The sequence below is a fragment of the Pyrus communis genome, chromosome 5, assembly GCF_963583255.1.
Source record: "Pyrus communis chromosome 5, drPyrComm1.1, whole genome shotgun sequence".
Classification (NCBI taxonomy): Eukaryota; Viridiplantae; Streptophyta; class Magnoliopsida; order Rosales; family Rosaceae; genus Pyrus; species Pyrus communis.
The window spans coordinates 29,705,207-29,718,894 of NC_084807.1; the positions used below are offsets into that span (position 1 = coordinate 29,705,207).

General features: G+C 38.8%; 4 protein-coding genes across 5 annotated transcripts; 3 read left to right on the plus strand and 1 right to left on the minus strand.

Annotated features, from left to right (window-relative positions):
• Positions 1 to 32: 32 nt before the first annotated feature.
• On the plus strand, positions 33 to 2,496 carry LOC137735059 (probable NADH dehydrogenase [ubiquinone] 1 alpha subcomplex subunit 12). The gene is made up of 5 exons (XM_068474423.1): positions 33 to 181; positions 828 to 854; positions 1,328 to 1,416; positions 1,948 to 2,057; positions 2,150 to 2,496. The coding sequence occupies exons 1-5, from the start codon at positions 93 to 95 to the stop codon at positions 2,306 to 2,308; spliced, it is 474 nt and encodes a 157-aa protein (XP_068330524.1). The 5' UTR covers positions 33 to 92; the 3' UTR covers positions 2,309 to 2,496.
• A 1,265-nt stretch (positions 2,497 to 3,761) lies between these two features.
• LOC137734714 (D-xylose-proton symporter-like 2) lies at positions 3,762 to 8,254 on the plus strand. 2 transcript variants are annotated; one of them, XM_068473979.1, is made up of 14 exons: positions 3,762 to 4,118; positions 4,802 to 4,899; positions 5,008 to 5,086; positions 5,169 to 5,228; positions 5,360 to 5,426; positions 5,526 to 5,650; positions 5,743 to 5,844; positions 6,026 to 6,394; positions 6,470 to 6,517; positions 6,629 to 6,691; positions 6,845 to 6,925; positions 7,051 to 7,149; positions 7,243 to 7,380; positions 7,502 to 8,254. In XM_068473979.1, exons 1-14 carry the CDS (start codon positions 4,074 to 4,076, stop codon positions 7,631 to 7,633), a joined length of 1,506 nt encoding a protein of 501 aa, XP_068330080.1. In that variant the 5' UTR covers positions 3,762 to 4,073; the 3' UTR covers positions 7,634 to 8,254. The 2 variants fall into 2 exon arrangements, with proteins under 2 accessions (XP_068330080.1, XP_068330082.1); XM_068473981.1 differs by having other exon boundaries at positions 5,022 to 5,086.
• A 564-nt stretch (positions 8,255 to 8,818) lies between these two features.
• On the plus strand, positions 8,819 to 9,899 carry LOC137735000 (uncharacterized). Its single transcript, XM_068474350.1, has 4 exons — positions 8,819 to 9,053; positions 9,212 to 9,284; positions 9,466 to 9,552; positions 9,665 to 9,899. The coding sequence occupies exons 1-4, from the start codon at positions 8,892 to 8,894 to the stop codon at positions 9,739 to 9,741; spliced, it is 399 nt and encodes a 132-aa protein (XP_068330451.1). The 5' UTR covers positions 8,819 to 8,891; the 3' UTR covers positions 9,742 to 9,899.
• A 77-nt stretch (positions 9,900 to 9,976) lies between these two features.
• Positions 9,977 to 12,670, minus strand: LOC137734999 (uncharacterized). Its single transcript, XM_068474348.1, has 8 exons — positions 12,387 to 12,670; positions 12,178 to 12,286; positions 11,926 to 12,041; positions 11,664 to 11,786; positions 11,451 to 11,540; positions 10,797 to 10,942; positions 10,452 to 10,719; positions 9,977 to 10,360 (listed from the first exon to the last, which is right to left on the minus strand). The coding sequence occupies exons 1-8, from the start codon at positions 12,660 to 12,662 to the stop codon at positions 10,208 to 10,210; spliced, it is 1,281 nt and encodes a 426-aa protein (XP_068330449.1). The 5' UTR covers positions 12,663 to 12,670; the 3' UTR covers positions 9,977 to 10,207.
• Between the last annotated feature and the right edge of the window lie 1,018 nt (positions 12,671 to 13,688).

A 13,688-nucleotide genomic window follows, 5' to 3' on the forward strand; every position in this document is an offset into this window, starting at 1 on the left:
CTGAGATCGAGAGCCTGGCCCGGCCCGCCTATCTTGTGTGCTTGCCCAAATCTGCGAGAAATACAGAGCGAGCTAGAGAGAGAGAGAGAGAAATGGCGACGGTGGTGAAGAGCGTCGTGAAGGCGATCAGAGAGAGAGGTCTCCGCAGCTACTTAAAGGAGCTCAAGGAGGATGGCTTCTTGTATGTTCTCTCTATCTTTAGCTTTTTGAATTGATTGATTTATTCATTTTTGTTAATGTAATGCTTTGGGGGATGTCAAAGATCTAAAATTTGCTTCTGCAACGTATATGATTGGATGCCAAGAGCATCGTTGGTGTTTTTCTTATTCCAACTAGTGTTTCTGAATCCAATTTGTCCTCCTTGGTACCTGATAAATCAAACTGGGATGGCAAATCAGATTTTGAATTTTCGATTTTGGTTTTGGGTTTTTCTTATTTTTGCTGCATAAAAAAAAAAGCAATAATTTTTGGGAGTTCGAACTTCGAAAGGTGCTGAAGCAAACAGGTGTTGAGCTGGGTGGGTTGAGATAATTTTGTTGCTCTGTTCTCTAATGATAATCTGTTGGCTTGGTAGGAAAATGTAGGAAAGAAAACAAATGAAAAGCTAAAACATTTGTCATAAAGTTTTACTCTTTGGCGCTCAGGGACGATATCTTTTGCTATAATTGTAGTTTTGGGATTTGGAGCATTTTCTGATGTACAGGGTTCACTGAGATGTCTTTTAGTAGCTCGCTGAATGGCTCTTAAATTGCGTTTTTTGGTTTCGTATCCTATATCGTTGATTCTTTATACTGTGCTGACTGTTTATACTATTCCAAATCTTGCAGAAACTGTATTTTCGATGGAAACCTTACGTAAGTTACATTACTTCCCTCATACTTGATTTTCTTAACAAACGAGCATAAGTGCAGTGTTTACATTATATTTGGAATTTTAGTTCTTTTGAATGTAAGGTCTCGTCAAAGTCATGTTTGTTAAAATAACCTAAGTTATGTGCCCATTCAACAGACTATCCCATCTTTGTTAAAGTTTAAGGTGTTTAGTGAATTCTACGTCACAGAAATTTATTTGGTATTATACTCGAAGGAGAACATAAAACATCGAATAGTGACTGGTAGGCTAGTTAGAATTTGTAAGGATTAGTTCATAATTCTGGAAGTTTGATACGGTTAATGGTTTCTCTTTTCTAAAGAAGGCTATCTGAATTAATATTGAAATGAGGGAATACTTTTGCTTCCTTGTGGTTTTCAGGTTTTAATTGTGTTGGAATATTTTAGTCATTTTTGTTTCTCTAGTTTATCTAACAAATTTTATTTGATTCGTATAGGCAAACTAAGATCCACAATATTGGGGCGAGGCTTGTAGGTGTTGATCAAATTGGCAATAAATATTATGAGAAGCTTGACACTCAATATGGTTAGTGTTTTCTACATTTCACCCAGCCTTTCTTACTGTAGCAATAAGAATATTAGTTCTTTACTGCACACTGGAGTTGTGCCGTTGGTGTCAATTAGCATTTCCAAGCACAAGCCATATTCAAATCATGATACAATTCTTGATCGTATGTATCATTTCAAATCTTAATTCCTTATTACTAAGTTTATGAAAGAATGTAAAGAAATAATTTTAGTTTCCTAGGAAGTGTGCAAATTCCTCTTCCTGGTGATACAATTGGTCCCATATTTCTCTGTAAGAATGTAAGCAAATTACTGGTGGGGGTTGGCCAAGCAATTGAACACTGCTTATTTAGATGCTTACATGCCTTGGTGCATATGATTTCACCACATCCATGTGAGTTGCTGCCATGAGTTATATAAGACTGTTCTCATTTTCCTCTTTGATGCATTGGGAATGTGCCATTGTTTAAAGTTTTGCATTGCTTCAAGGTTATTGTGGTAGGTATGCTCATTGCTCACAGCTTACTAGTTGATTGGAGGAATTTTACAGGAAGACACAGATGGGTTGAATATGCAGAGAAAAGTCGCTATAACGCTTCTCAAGTACCACCAGAATGGCACGGTTGGCTGCACTACATAACCGATCATACGGGAGATGAGGCAAGTCCTGCTTCCTTTTTAGATATTTGATCGCGTATGCTGTGAAAAAACTTGTTACATGTAGCTTACAAACAAATGAATTCCTGTTGCAGCTTTTGATGCTAAAACCAAAGAGGTACAGCATTGAACACAAAGAGAATTTCACCGGGGAGGGTGATGAGTTTATTTACCATTCCAAAGGGCACAGCCTCAATCCGGGGCAGAGAGACTGGACCAGGTACCAACCTTGGGAACCAGCCAAGAAGGAGTGAGTTGTTTCTATGGCATGTGCGTGCTCGAACTTGAAAAAATTCGGCAGTATTGTGCTGTGTATTCCATTCGGTTAATAAATGGCATGTGAATCATTTGATAGCTGTGAATCCTTTGGATTGCTTGCTGTACGGAAATAACAGTCCCGAACTTCGTAGTTTAATGAAATGCTGGTATTTTGATTTGTTGAGGGTAAATTATCTCAGTTCAAATCTAAAGGGTTGTGTTTCACAGTAAGAGTAGGAGCAATCTCCACTCGGTGGTTTTCTCGAGGCATGAAAGGGTACGCTGTTAGAGTGAAACAGACAGTTATATAAAGGGAAGTTGAGATCATCTTTGGATCTATGTATGCGGAGTTGATAGACCTGGAAATCCGAGCCGTTCAAGAGAGGGAGATACACGCCGTTCAAGGGTTTTGGTTTTGTGCAAGGTGGACCAGAGGGTTTGGTTTTGTGTAAGGAAAGCTAGTGGAATAGGTTATTGAGGGCGCATGATTTAAATTGAGTGGTTCAAATTTTCCGGTCTGTCGGTTTCGGACACAGATCGAGAGAGGATCTCTTTCTATAAACGGCTTGCTTACATACAAAGAATAAATTTAAAATGAATGAAAAAGTATGTGGATCACACATTGATTCGTAATATGGTAAAAAGAAGAGTGTTCTTTGTGATTTACTTAGATATCTCTTTTTTTCATTTTTTTTATACCGATTTATGGCTCCTCCGATCATTTTAAGTAAGTAAATATGGCAAAAAGATTTCTCTGAATTTTATTGAGGGGAGTGAATGGACCGGAGAGTGGAGAACTCACACTCACCACGAGTTGGCCTAACAAGCCAGTGAAGGAGAAGCTTACTAGTCGAAATGGTCGCGTTTTGATTAAGTAATGACGTGGTATAATAACGAACCATGTAAGTCCAACTTCCGCTACATTTCGCTTCTCGACATGCTTCTCTAGTATTCTAGATAATAGCTACATTTGCAATAAGTCATTGCCAAAATGTTATGGCAATTTTTTACCTAAAAAATCACATCTTACACCAAATTTTATCTTAGAAAATTAGTGTAAGGGCCAAAAGCTAGAGATGTGGTGCGTCTACGTATAAAGAGTAGGATTATCTCTTCTTTTTTTTTTTCTTATTTGAACGTGAGCCGCTTCAATATCTTATATTAATTTTTCTTATAAAAAAAAAGAGATAAAATAAAGAATATGAGAGGAAACGACGAAAGAGAATGAAAAGAGGAGATAGAGAGAATCTAGACCCGTATAATTCTATGACATTAACCGCACCATGACAAGTACTGTAAATTTTTCAAAAAGCAAAGTGTGTAAATGTAAATAACCGTTAACGTAAACGAGTTAATTAGCCAACCAACCAACCTTCTCTTCTCTCGAGTGAGTGTTTGAGTCACGAGTCATGACTCAGTGCTGCATGACATTGACCACTGCATCTGCATTTGTACGCACCTAACAACTTATGAACTTTATCATTACGACCCCACCTCGTCTCCCTTCCCAGTTCCAGCTTCGATAACTTTCTCTTCACTTCTGATTCTTTCATACGCCCGACTACAAATATTGTAAATACTCGAGTGGACAGCAACCTCCCAACTCGGCTAGTTCGGTTTTGTCAATAACTTGCCCTACTTAACTACCCTTCTCCTCCGTTCAATTCAGTTTCACAGACTTGTCGTTAATCACCGTTGCGCTGCTCAGATTCATCACATAATTTCTAGGGAGCTGTTTGGTGCAGTGAACTGCAGGCAGCAATGGAGTCCGATCCTGAGCAACACGCGCCCTCTTCTCTCGGAAAGGTTTCATTTTTCTACCCTCAATTTTTATTCTTTTGCACTTTCTCATTTCCTTTTTTCTTTGCGCTGATGGAACATACTACCGAACGTTCAATCTATGGAGCGCGGCGCGTGTGCCGTATCGGATGCAATACTTGTCGGATACTCCGGACAAAAGTGTTCGGTTTTTAAGATACCGTTACACTTCAGATGAAAAATTTGAGGAAAAAATTAATAGGAAACAAAGATTTAGTTGAAAGTTGATGAACACATAAGAGCTTGCCTCTAATTGAAACAAGGAATATAACTTTGAATGAACTTGAATTTGGATGTCTTCATGTTAAAATGTTTTAAATTATTTATTTTTATTGTCGTATCCATATCCTAGTTTGTTGTGACTACGAGACAGAGATTAAGGGCTGAAGATGTAGATGAAGACCTAGGAGGACTTTGGAAGAGACTCTATGAAAAGACTTAGAGTACTTGGATCTAACGTAAGATATGACACAGAACCGAGCGCAATAATGTTTTAGGATTCATATAGCAGACCCTACTTAGTCGGAAAAGGCTTTGTTGTTGTTGTTGTTGTTGTTGTATCCATATCCTAGTTTGTAGAGATTTTATGTATCGGCTGTCGTCACCGTATCCGTATCCATGTTTTAGAACTCTTCTCTGTTGGGAGTTGTTAATGGTTTGCCATTTTTCAGGTGGGGAAATCTTCAGGTGAAATTGGCGACGCACAGGAGCCACTTCTTGATGGGGCTCACAATTCAGAAAACTATTCTCTTATTGCCGCAATCCTACCGTGAGTATTCTTTTTTCAGTTTTATCTGCTCTAATCTTCTGTTTAGACTGAACATTTTACAGATAATCCACATTAGTCAGGCTTTACACTGCTCCTTAATGATGTCAGATTTCTATTCCCAGCTTTTGGAGGACTACTATATGGCTATGATATTGGCGCAACATCATGTGCTACAATCTCAATAGAGGTATGCATGAGCTATTACTCATATAGCACGGTCTTCATTTTTATTTGTAACTGCTGATTCACTTAGAACATACCCAATGCAGTCGGCCACATTAAGCGGAGTATCATGGTACAACTTGTCATCTGTGGAAATTGGTCTCATAGTAAGTTTACAACAAACTTCCTTGCTGTCACTGAAATCTCTACGAGTGTTTTTCCTTTTAGTTCTCTTGTGCATCTTTCTTTGGCTTCAAAGCAGGTTAATGTATCTAATTGGTACCTGTTTCATTTGCAGACTAGTGGCTCATTATATGGGGCCTTGATTGGATCTTTGCTGGCCTTTAACGTTGCTGACTTCTTAGGTGGGGTTTTCACTTTTCCTAATACATTCCGAGTTATACAAGTAAAACCGATGATGTCTTCCACTACTGATGAAGTTTGAATGGTTAATCTGTATAAAGGAAGAAGGAGGGAGTTGATTTTGGCTGCTTTATTGTATCTTCTTGGAGGCCTAGTAACAGCATTAGCACCCGACTTGCCTGTTATGGTGATTGGACGCTTCATATATGGTATAGGAATTGGACTGGTAATGAATAGAATGCTTTTTTCAATGCAAAGCTATACTTAGCTCCTTCTATGAAACTTGGAATGTATAAATTTTCAATTTGTTCTCTTTAGGCAATGCATGCGGCTCCGATGTATATTGCAGAGACAGCTCCAAGTGCAATACGAGGTCGCTTAATATCGCTCAAAGAGTTCTTCATAGTGCTTGGGATGGTTGTAAGTTCTACATTCCATCTGAGAGTATATGATTTTTTTTTTGTTCGTGACATGCACTGAAGCCAACTAAAAGCTTGTTTTCAAGTTTGCTCCTCTTTTTTGTAAGCTTATTCTTCAAAAGTTTTATGTTACTAATTTTTTGTAAGGCCAGAAAATCATAAGCACCTTGAATTTTATGCAGGCGGGTTATGGAATTGGTAGCCTTTTAGTTGACACAGTAGCTGGTTGGCGCTACATGTATGGAATTACTGGCCCTTTAGCAATAATTATGGGTATCGGAATGTGGTGGCTACCAGCATCACCCAGATGGATCCTTCTACGTGCCATTCAGGGAAGAGGGAATATGGATGAGTTAAAATTGACTGCAATCAGTTGCTTGTGCCGGCTTAGGGGTAGTGCTATTGGTGATTCAGCTCCTGCACAAGTAGATGAGATGCTGGTTGAGCTTGCTTATGTTGGTGACGAGAAAGAAGCCACATTAGGGGAGATGTTTCATGGAAAATGCTTGAAAGCCCTTGTGATTGGTGCTGGATTGGTCTTGTTCCAACAGGTAGTTTCAAGGAATATGATCTGCTGTAATCTGTTGAAATCTTGGCTTATACTTACTTCGTCTATACTATGACAGATCACAGGGCAACCAAGTGTGCTGTACTATGCTGCATCGATTTTTCAGGTACCCTGCTTATTAGATCTAGGGTACTGATTGGACATTGATTGGAAAGATTATCCCTTCCGAGGGTTTCCTAGGAAAATGTCTCTCATCATAACCCATATAATTTAATAGAGTGCAGGATTCTCTGAAGCATCTGATGCAACACGGGTCTCAATTTTACTTGGTGTTTTCAAGGTATGTTTTCTAAAAGATATGCCATGCTATTTATCCAGATGCAGATTCCATACTTTTCTGCTTAATTTCCCTGCTCAGAAGTGTGTCTGCATTCCTATTGAAGAAACTGACTCCCAAAAAAGATATGTCTGAATTGATCTTTTCTTATTGTAGTTAATAATGACTGGAGCAGCTGTTCTTGTTGTTGATAGACTCGGGAGGAGACCTCTACTACTTGGAGGTGTTACGGGGATGGTAAGTCCTCATTGGGTTTGATGTTTTCATTTTTATTTGTTTTTCATATGAATTATAAGACTTGAACCAACAATCTTCAAACGTTGAGCACCATGAGAAATTTATGTACTTTATTCACATGACAGGTCATCTCATTATTCCTTTTGGGATCATATTACCTTTTCTTTGATGATGCACCGGTTGCAGCTGTAGTTGCACTGATGTTGTATGTTGGATGTTATCAGGTAATCAGAAAGTTGTATACCGTGCTGAATTTTACGCCATTTTGTTCCTTTGAGATAGGTGAGGTGTTTAACCCATGGAGACTTGTTGTGCAGATATCTTTCGGTCCCATTGGTTGGCTAATGATATCAGAAGTATTCCCCTTACGGTTAAGGGGACGAGGACTCAGTATAGCAGTGCTTGTGAATTTTGCTGCAAATGCACTGGTGACATTTGCATTTTCTCCTCTAAAGGTGCTTAAGATTACCAGCCGTGTTAATTCTTTCAGGATTTTCTTGATTAAATTGTGTTTGGGAATGTTCGTTCATGTATCGTGAGTGAGATAATTTATGAATATTGGGTTGATTGAAACAGGCATTGCTGGGAGCTGGAATATTGTTTTATGTATTTGGAGTAATAGCAGTGGCATCTCTACTTTTCATTTTCTTCATCGTCCCAGAGACCAAGGGGCTTACTCTTGAGGAAATTGAGGCCAAGTGCCTTTAGGCCATCTGGACTTCTGGACTTCTGGTGGTGGTGTAACCAAACATTAGTCATTAGAGTTGTGATCCAAATCTTCACGTATCATACTTCACCTAAATATGACGTAGTATAGATATATATATATATATATATATATATATATATATATATATATATATTCTTGTAATATATAAGTAAGAGAGGCAGGTCCATATTTTTTGTAATATAAAACTTGTCCTACTAAATTCTCTCTAAGAGCATCTCCACCTGTTGGTGAAGGTATGAGCGAAGGAAACAATGTTGCCATACAGCTCATAAAACTCTCTCTGGCAATCTAAAAAAGCAAGGACAAGTGGTGGGCCAACCATTATCCACCCAAAAGCATATTCTTCTCAAATTCATGCTTGTGCCAACATTAGGCTGATGTTAGCCACAATTTTATTTCGTTTTTTCTTGTCAAGCAAGTGTAACACGTGTGAAGAAGACAGAGTGGGCCAACAAAACTGCAGCGGTGGGCCTCACTACAGGAGAGCACCGGGCCTCGCTGTAGTAGAGCATTGATTGCTTTTCAACGGCTTGGACACGTGGTGAATGGAAAGCCGTTGGATTTCCAACGACCATATTTTTTTTCTGTTTGGCTTTTTAGCCAAAATGGTGAGATTTGTATAACTCTTCACTTTGTTTATTTGAAATTGATATAATTGGTCCCTGAGTTTGTGCATAATCAATCATTTTGGTCATTTCATGAAAAATCTCCATAAAATAAGGATAAAATGACAAAAATACACTCAATTTTTGTAAAATTATTTGGTCTATTGTTTATCATATTGAGGGTAATTTTGTCATTTGAATCCTTATTTAACATAATTTTTCATCGAATGACCAAAATGATTGATAGTAGACAACCTCAGAGACCATTTCTATTGATTTCAAAATATCATGAACCAAAGTGAGTAGTCAGACAAATATCAATAATCATTTTGGCTAAAAGCCTTATTGTTTTTTAAGACAATTATTTGAAACTCTTTGAAGTGTTGGATGTGGTGTTGAGAAACACTTGGGTGCCCTTCGCAACAACCAAAATTTTGAACTTGCGGGGGCCCTTGGGGTCAACCAGCACTGTCTCCTTCTTCGTATATTGTATTGGGCTGGGCTTACCAAGGAGATCCGATCCGTATCAGCCGTCGTAGTCGTAAAACAACTCGAGTATGTTTTCCTCTAAGTTGAAGCAGTTGGCGGTGGCTAGGGTTAGTGCGAGAGAGAGAGGAGAGATAGAAGAGAGATGGCGAAGTTTAATGAGGTGCAGAAGAGGAAGCGAGCGCAGAATGCGGAGAAGAAGAGAGCGGTTCACGGCGATGCAACCACCGGGAAGCTCCACAACAAGCCCCAACCCCTTTCCATCTCCGGCAAGCGCAAGCGCAAGCTCTTGAAAAAATGGCGCCGAGTACGTTTTCCTCTCATTATTAACTTTTAATTTGTATTCCTTGACCCGTAATTAATTACTCCATCAAAGATTCAAAATCAAATTTAATTTCTGTTTATACGTGTTGTTATAAATTATAATTTTGTTAATTTTTGTGTAGTTTAAAATTTTGATTTCAGGACCAGAACGAGGCTGTGAAAAAGGGACTGATAACTATGCAAGATGTGGAAATGGCTGCTGCCGATGCTGATGGTAACTCCTCCTCTCAATCTCTCCGTTGAATTTTTAATCTTGATCTTAAGCTTCAAAATCATGATTAATTAATCTTTAATCGTTGTACACCAAATTAAACAACGCATTGCTAGTTAACTTGTTTCTGTTAAATCCAACGGAGATTGCATCAAGAAGTTGACATAAGGTCTTTTGTTTGTAGAAGGGGAAGAATCTAAAGACACCAAGACAACTTCAAAGTTTCCCATGAAGAAGAAGAGTGTCAAGCTCAAACAACTACAACGCAAAGGTAAAAGTTACTTTGATATTCTCGCGTCTCTTCCCGTCTTACGTTGTTATGTTTGTTTTGCTGTCATCATTTTCTGTGAGTGCTCAAATTTGCTGTTTTTCTCAATGGACAGGTAAGAATAAAGGAAAATCTTCGAAGAAGGCGGCAGCTGCTACTGCCGAAACTTCAGGGGATGCAATGCTAGAGTAGATTAGTTGTATCTAGCTTATGAGAGATCTTGTCAACACTGTACTCAACCCCATCCGAGTGTAATGCTTTTCTCTAATTGGAAAATCGAATGCATTTTAAGACCGGAACTTGCCACCGTGGTGCACTATTCATTTCAACGAAAAATTATTGTTTACCAATTATATCAGGTCATTCGATACTCATATATTTCGATTTACCATTAAGTACGACAAAAAAGTACACAAACCACCAAGAAAAGGAAAACGGGAGCACTAACTTATCATTGAATCTGTTAAAAAAAAAAAAAACACATCAAGTTCTCCTACTTTCAATCTCCTTCGCTAATCAAGTGCTAAACTAGACACTGAGTGTGAATGGAGATGTTAAAAATTAGGGCATGCTAACCACTAACTAAATAATTGACGTCGAACAAACCACATTGTCACCTTGAGAGTTAAGAAAGGCGGGCATCAGTCATTGAAGCTGTTTATCTCCTAAACATTCCACAACTTTGAAGTGTTCTGCTGTATTCTGCAATGATCGGAGAGCTCTTCACCAGTTCCCATATCTTTGCAGAATTCTTCAACCAGTCACGTTCCGTCACCGTCCTTCCAAATGGAGGAGAATTCATTGATAAAACCTGAATAAAGATGTGAGGAAATATTGTTACAACACTCGGCAATGTGTTACAGAATGGATCCAATTTTACAGGGGCAGACAGAGAGGTAGACCTTATCTCGCAATTTCCATAGCATAGAGGTATAACTTTCATACTGATCTCCTGGGGAGTCATCTTTATTCTTTGTTGGGATTACAAACAAACTTGGCATTAAGGAATCCAGATCATGACTTTGAGTACCAGGAGCCACAGAATCTGGATCACGACTTATGGACGTGTTTCCATTGTCTGCCTTCGTGAGAGAAGAGGTACTGAAATATTGTGCAAGTGCCTTCCTCAATCGCGCAATATTATGTGGACTAAGATCACGATCACGCAGTCTAATTAACAGTAAGAGCACAATCTTGTATCATTATGTTGCCAATCTAATTGAAGAGGAACAACATTTAAAGCTTACTTTGTGTGCACAAAGACGGGCATAGCCATATATTCTCTGCCTTCATGAACTTTCTCTCTATCCTTTTCAGGCCCTGTATTAGAGCTTTGGGAAGGGGCAAGGGTCAGTGATGATGGATCAGGAATGCCATGTTTCAAGAGGTCGACCTACAGTCAGAAGACATAATGTTTAAAATTATTAAAAGACCTTTGTAAGCTGTTTCCAGAAGCAAAACCAAGATGGCTCGAAGCCTGGCCTCCTTTTGCACTCAAAACATATATGTTACGCTCTCAAAGAAACCTGTGAAGTTTGCATAAATATACAATGGAAGGAATTTATGAAATTCCTGATCATTTAAAGCAAGTAAGAAAAACAAAATAATGCATAGCTTTGGGGGAGCATATATCCACTATCAAATCAAGAACAATATCATATTAGGTTCATCACGCAGAGTACACTCGAGCAATACACAACGGAGGATCTGAACAATCAACCTAAACAAGTGCCTGATTAAAATGAAATGATATTTGGAGTATCAGAATGTTTGGTTTGAAAACTACGCATCGAGTGTAGAAACTGAAAAGATGGATCTAACAGAAACAACTTGCATGCAAATGAAGTTATTCAAAGATAGATTTGAAATATGACGATACCTAATGGAGATGAGAGAATTACCGTGGACATTAGACGCCACATTTTATGATCATGAACTCCGTCTGATATAACCAGCAAAAAGTGACAGATGGAGGTCAGAAGAACACCAAGCTATAAGAATTCCTTGCAGCAAAGCACCCAGAAAAGAAAAAGAAAAGTTGATTAAACACTGCATACAGGTAACAAAAGCAGTAAACATCTATCATTTGGTTTCATTTGGTCTTTGTAGTTTACCTGAATACCTATAAGCTCATGAGCTAACTCAGCAGATAAAGACTCGGCTGAAGGTAGAACAGGAATGGTTGATGAGCCGTCGGGTCTCATCATCTCAGCTAAAACAGAAGGACTAAAAACAGGCTGCCAGTGAAAACAAGGAGACTTGATCATCCCCCTCAGTAAGTCATTTGTTACACAAATATGACATACTAACATCACGAATCAAGATTGAATATCGATAATCAGATTAGAACAAGGTTAGGACGCAGAAGTAGCAGACCTGAGTATCGAGAAGGATAATGCGTTCAGCAGAAACCCGGGGTTCAATGCCCATGCTGCAATGCCTTGCCATTGCTTTACCCTCTTCCGTCTCTATAGCAAATGGGGGTAACATTCCTGCAATTTCTCCAATTTACTTCATTTATCATATTCAAATAGTTACAGTTTCACTTTCACACAAGAACGTCCAAAAACAAAGGCAAATAAATCCCATAGAAAATACAAGCAAGGAGAGTCAGGAGTGACAACTGACCAGGTGAGGTGGCATCGAAGCCGTAAAGCTCGTTCATAATCGTGGACTTGCCGACCCCCGTTGGACCGATCACCCCCACCACCGTAAACTCAGTGTTCTCAGTCAAAAACTGCGCCAATTTTCCGCCGGAAATTCAATTATTCAAGGAATACCAATAGCAAAAATAACGAACAAAAGATTAAAGAGTGTTTGTGAAATTGGTTGGTTACCGGAAGGAAGCGGTCGATGTGGAAGTCCCAGGAATCAGAGAGGAGGTTGAGGGATCCGATAGAAGAAGGGAGACGGGACCGAAGCGACGTCGTGTACTCGTCGCCGGTGCCGCCACGCCCGAATTTACCCGCCACCGGAGTCCCCGGCACGAGTCCCGGCTTTGCTAGTAGGATTTTCGGAGGATTCGACGGACCGCTCCCGCCGGTCGAGGTGGCGGACCCAGCCATCGATATGATAAAGGAGTTTACACCGTCGTTTGGGTTGCCGGGCCTCATACAAGCTCCCGTTCTTACGTAGGAAATTAAATTTAAATTAAATTTGCAAATCAAATTATGCATCATTAATGAAAAATAAATATTTTAATTAATATTTAATTGATAATTCAATCATCAAAAACTAAATCTTAATTTACACAATTTAATTTAAAATTTTGATCTTTCTAGCATTATTCTTTGTATAAATCACTTGGTTTCTATCTTGAAAAAGAAAATGTAACTTTTGTTTACAATGTTATGGTTAGTTGGCAAGAGGGAGTAAAACCGGTGAGGATTCGCACCAAAACGTGTATATATAATTATTTTTCAAGTTATCTGAAAAAAAAAATTTATTATAAACTTAATTTGGGGTACTTTTTTCACTTCTTATTATGTGAGAGAGCAAATTGTAGTAATAATCCATCAATATTAATCCAATTAAAGTAATAGTCCTTCAACTAAAAATTCGTGATCATCAGTCCCTTAACTAATCAAAACGTGCAACTATGATATTTTTCGTTAACTCCATGAGAACTTTCGCCATAATGACACATGCCACGCAATTGTAGCAATACACATGACAATCTCTGCACATTTTGATGAATTAAGAGACCAATGTTCATGAATTTTTAGTTGAAGGACCATTGCTCCAATTAGGTAAAGTTGAGGGATTATTGCTACAACTTTCTCTCTATGTGAGAAGTGAGATGATTTAGTTCTTGTTTTATCATATATTGAGTCTCATTACTTAACCTATGATTTATGTAAGAGGGGAGGAAACCATTGGGATCCTACACCCTCACTTTAAAAGGATGACAAACCTTAGCCTCCCTAGAAACAAGCCTTCACATACAATGTAACTCTTATTTTACATGGTGGAAATGGATCAATACCAGTGTGGACGTAACCACAACTTGAGGCGAACCATGATATATGTCACATCCCGGCCTGGGCCCCCACCACATCCTGGACTCGATTCCACCGTAACACGATATTGTCCACTTTGGGCCCCTACCACGCCCTCACGGTTTTGTTTCTAGGAACTCA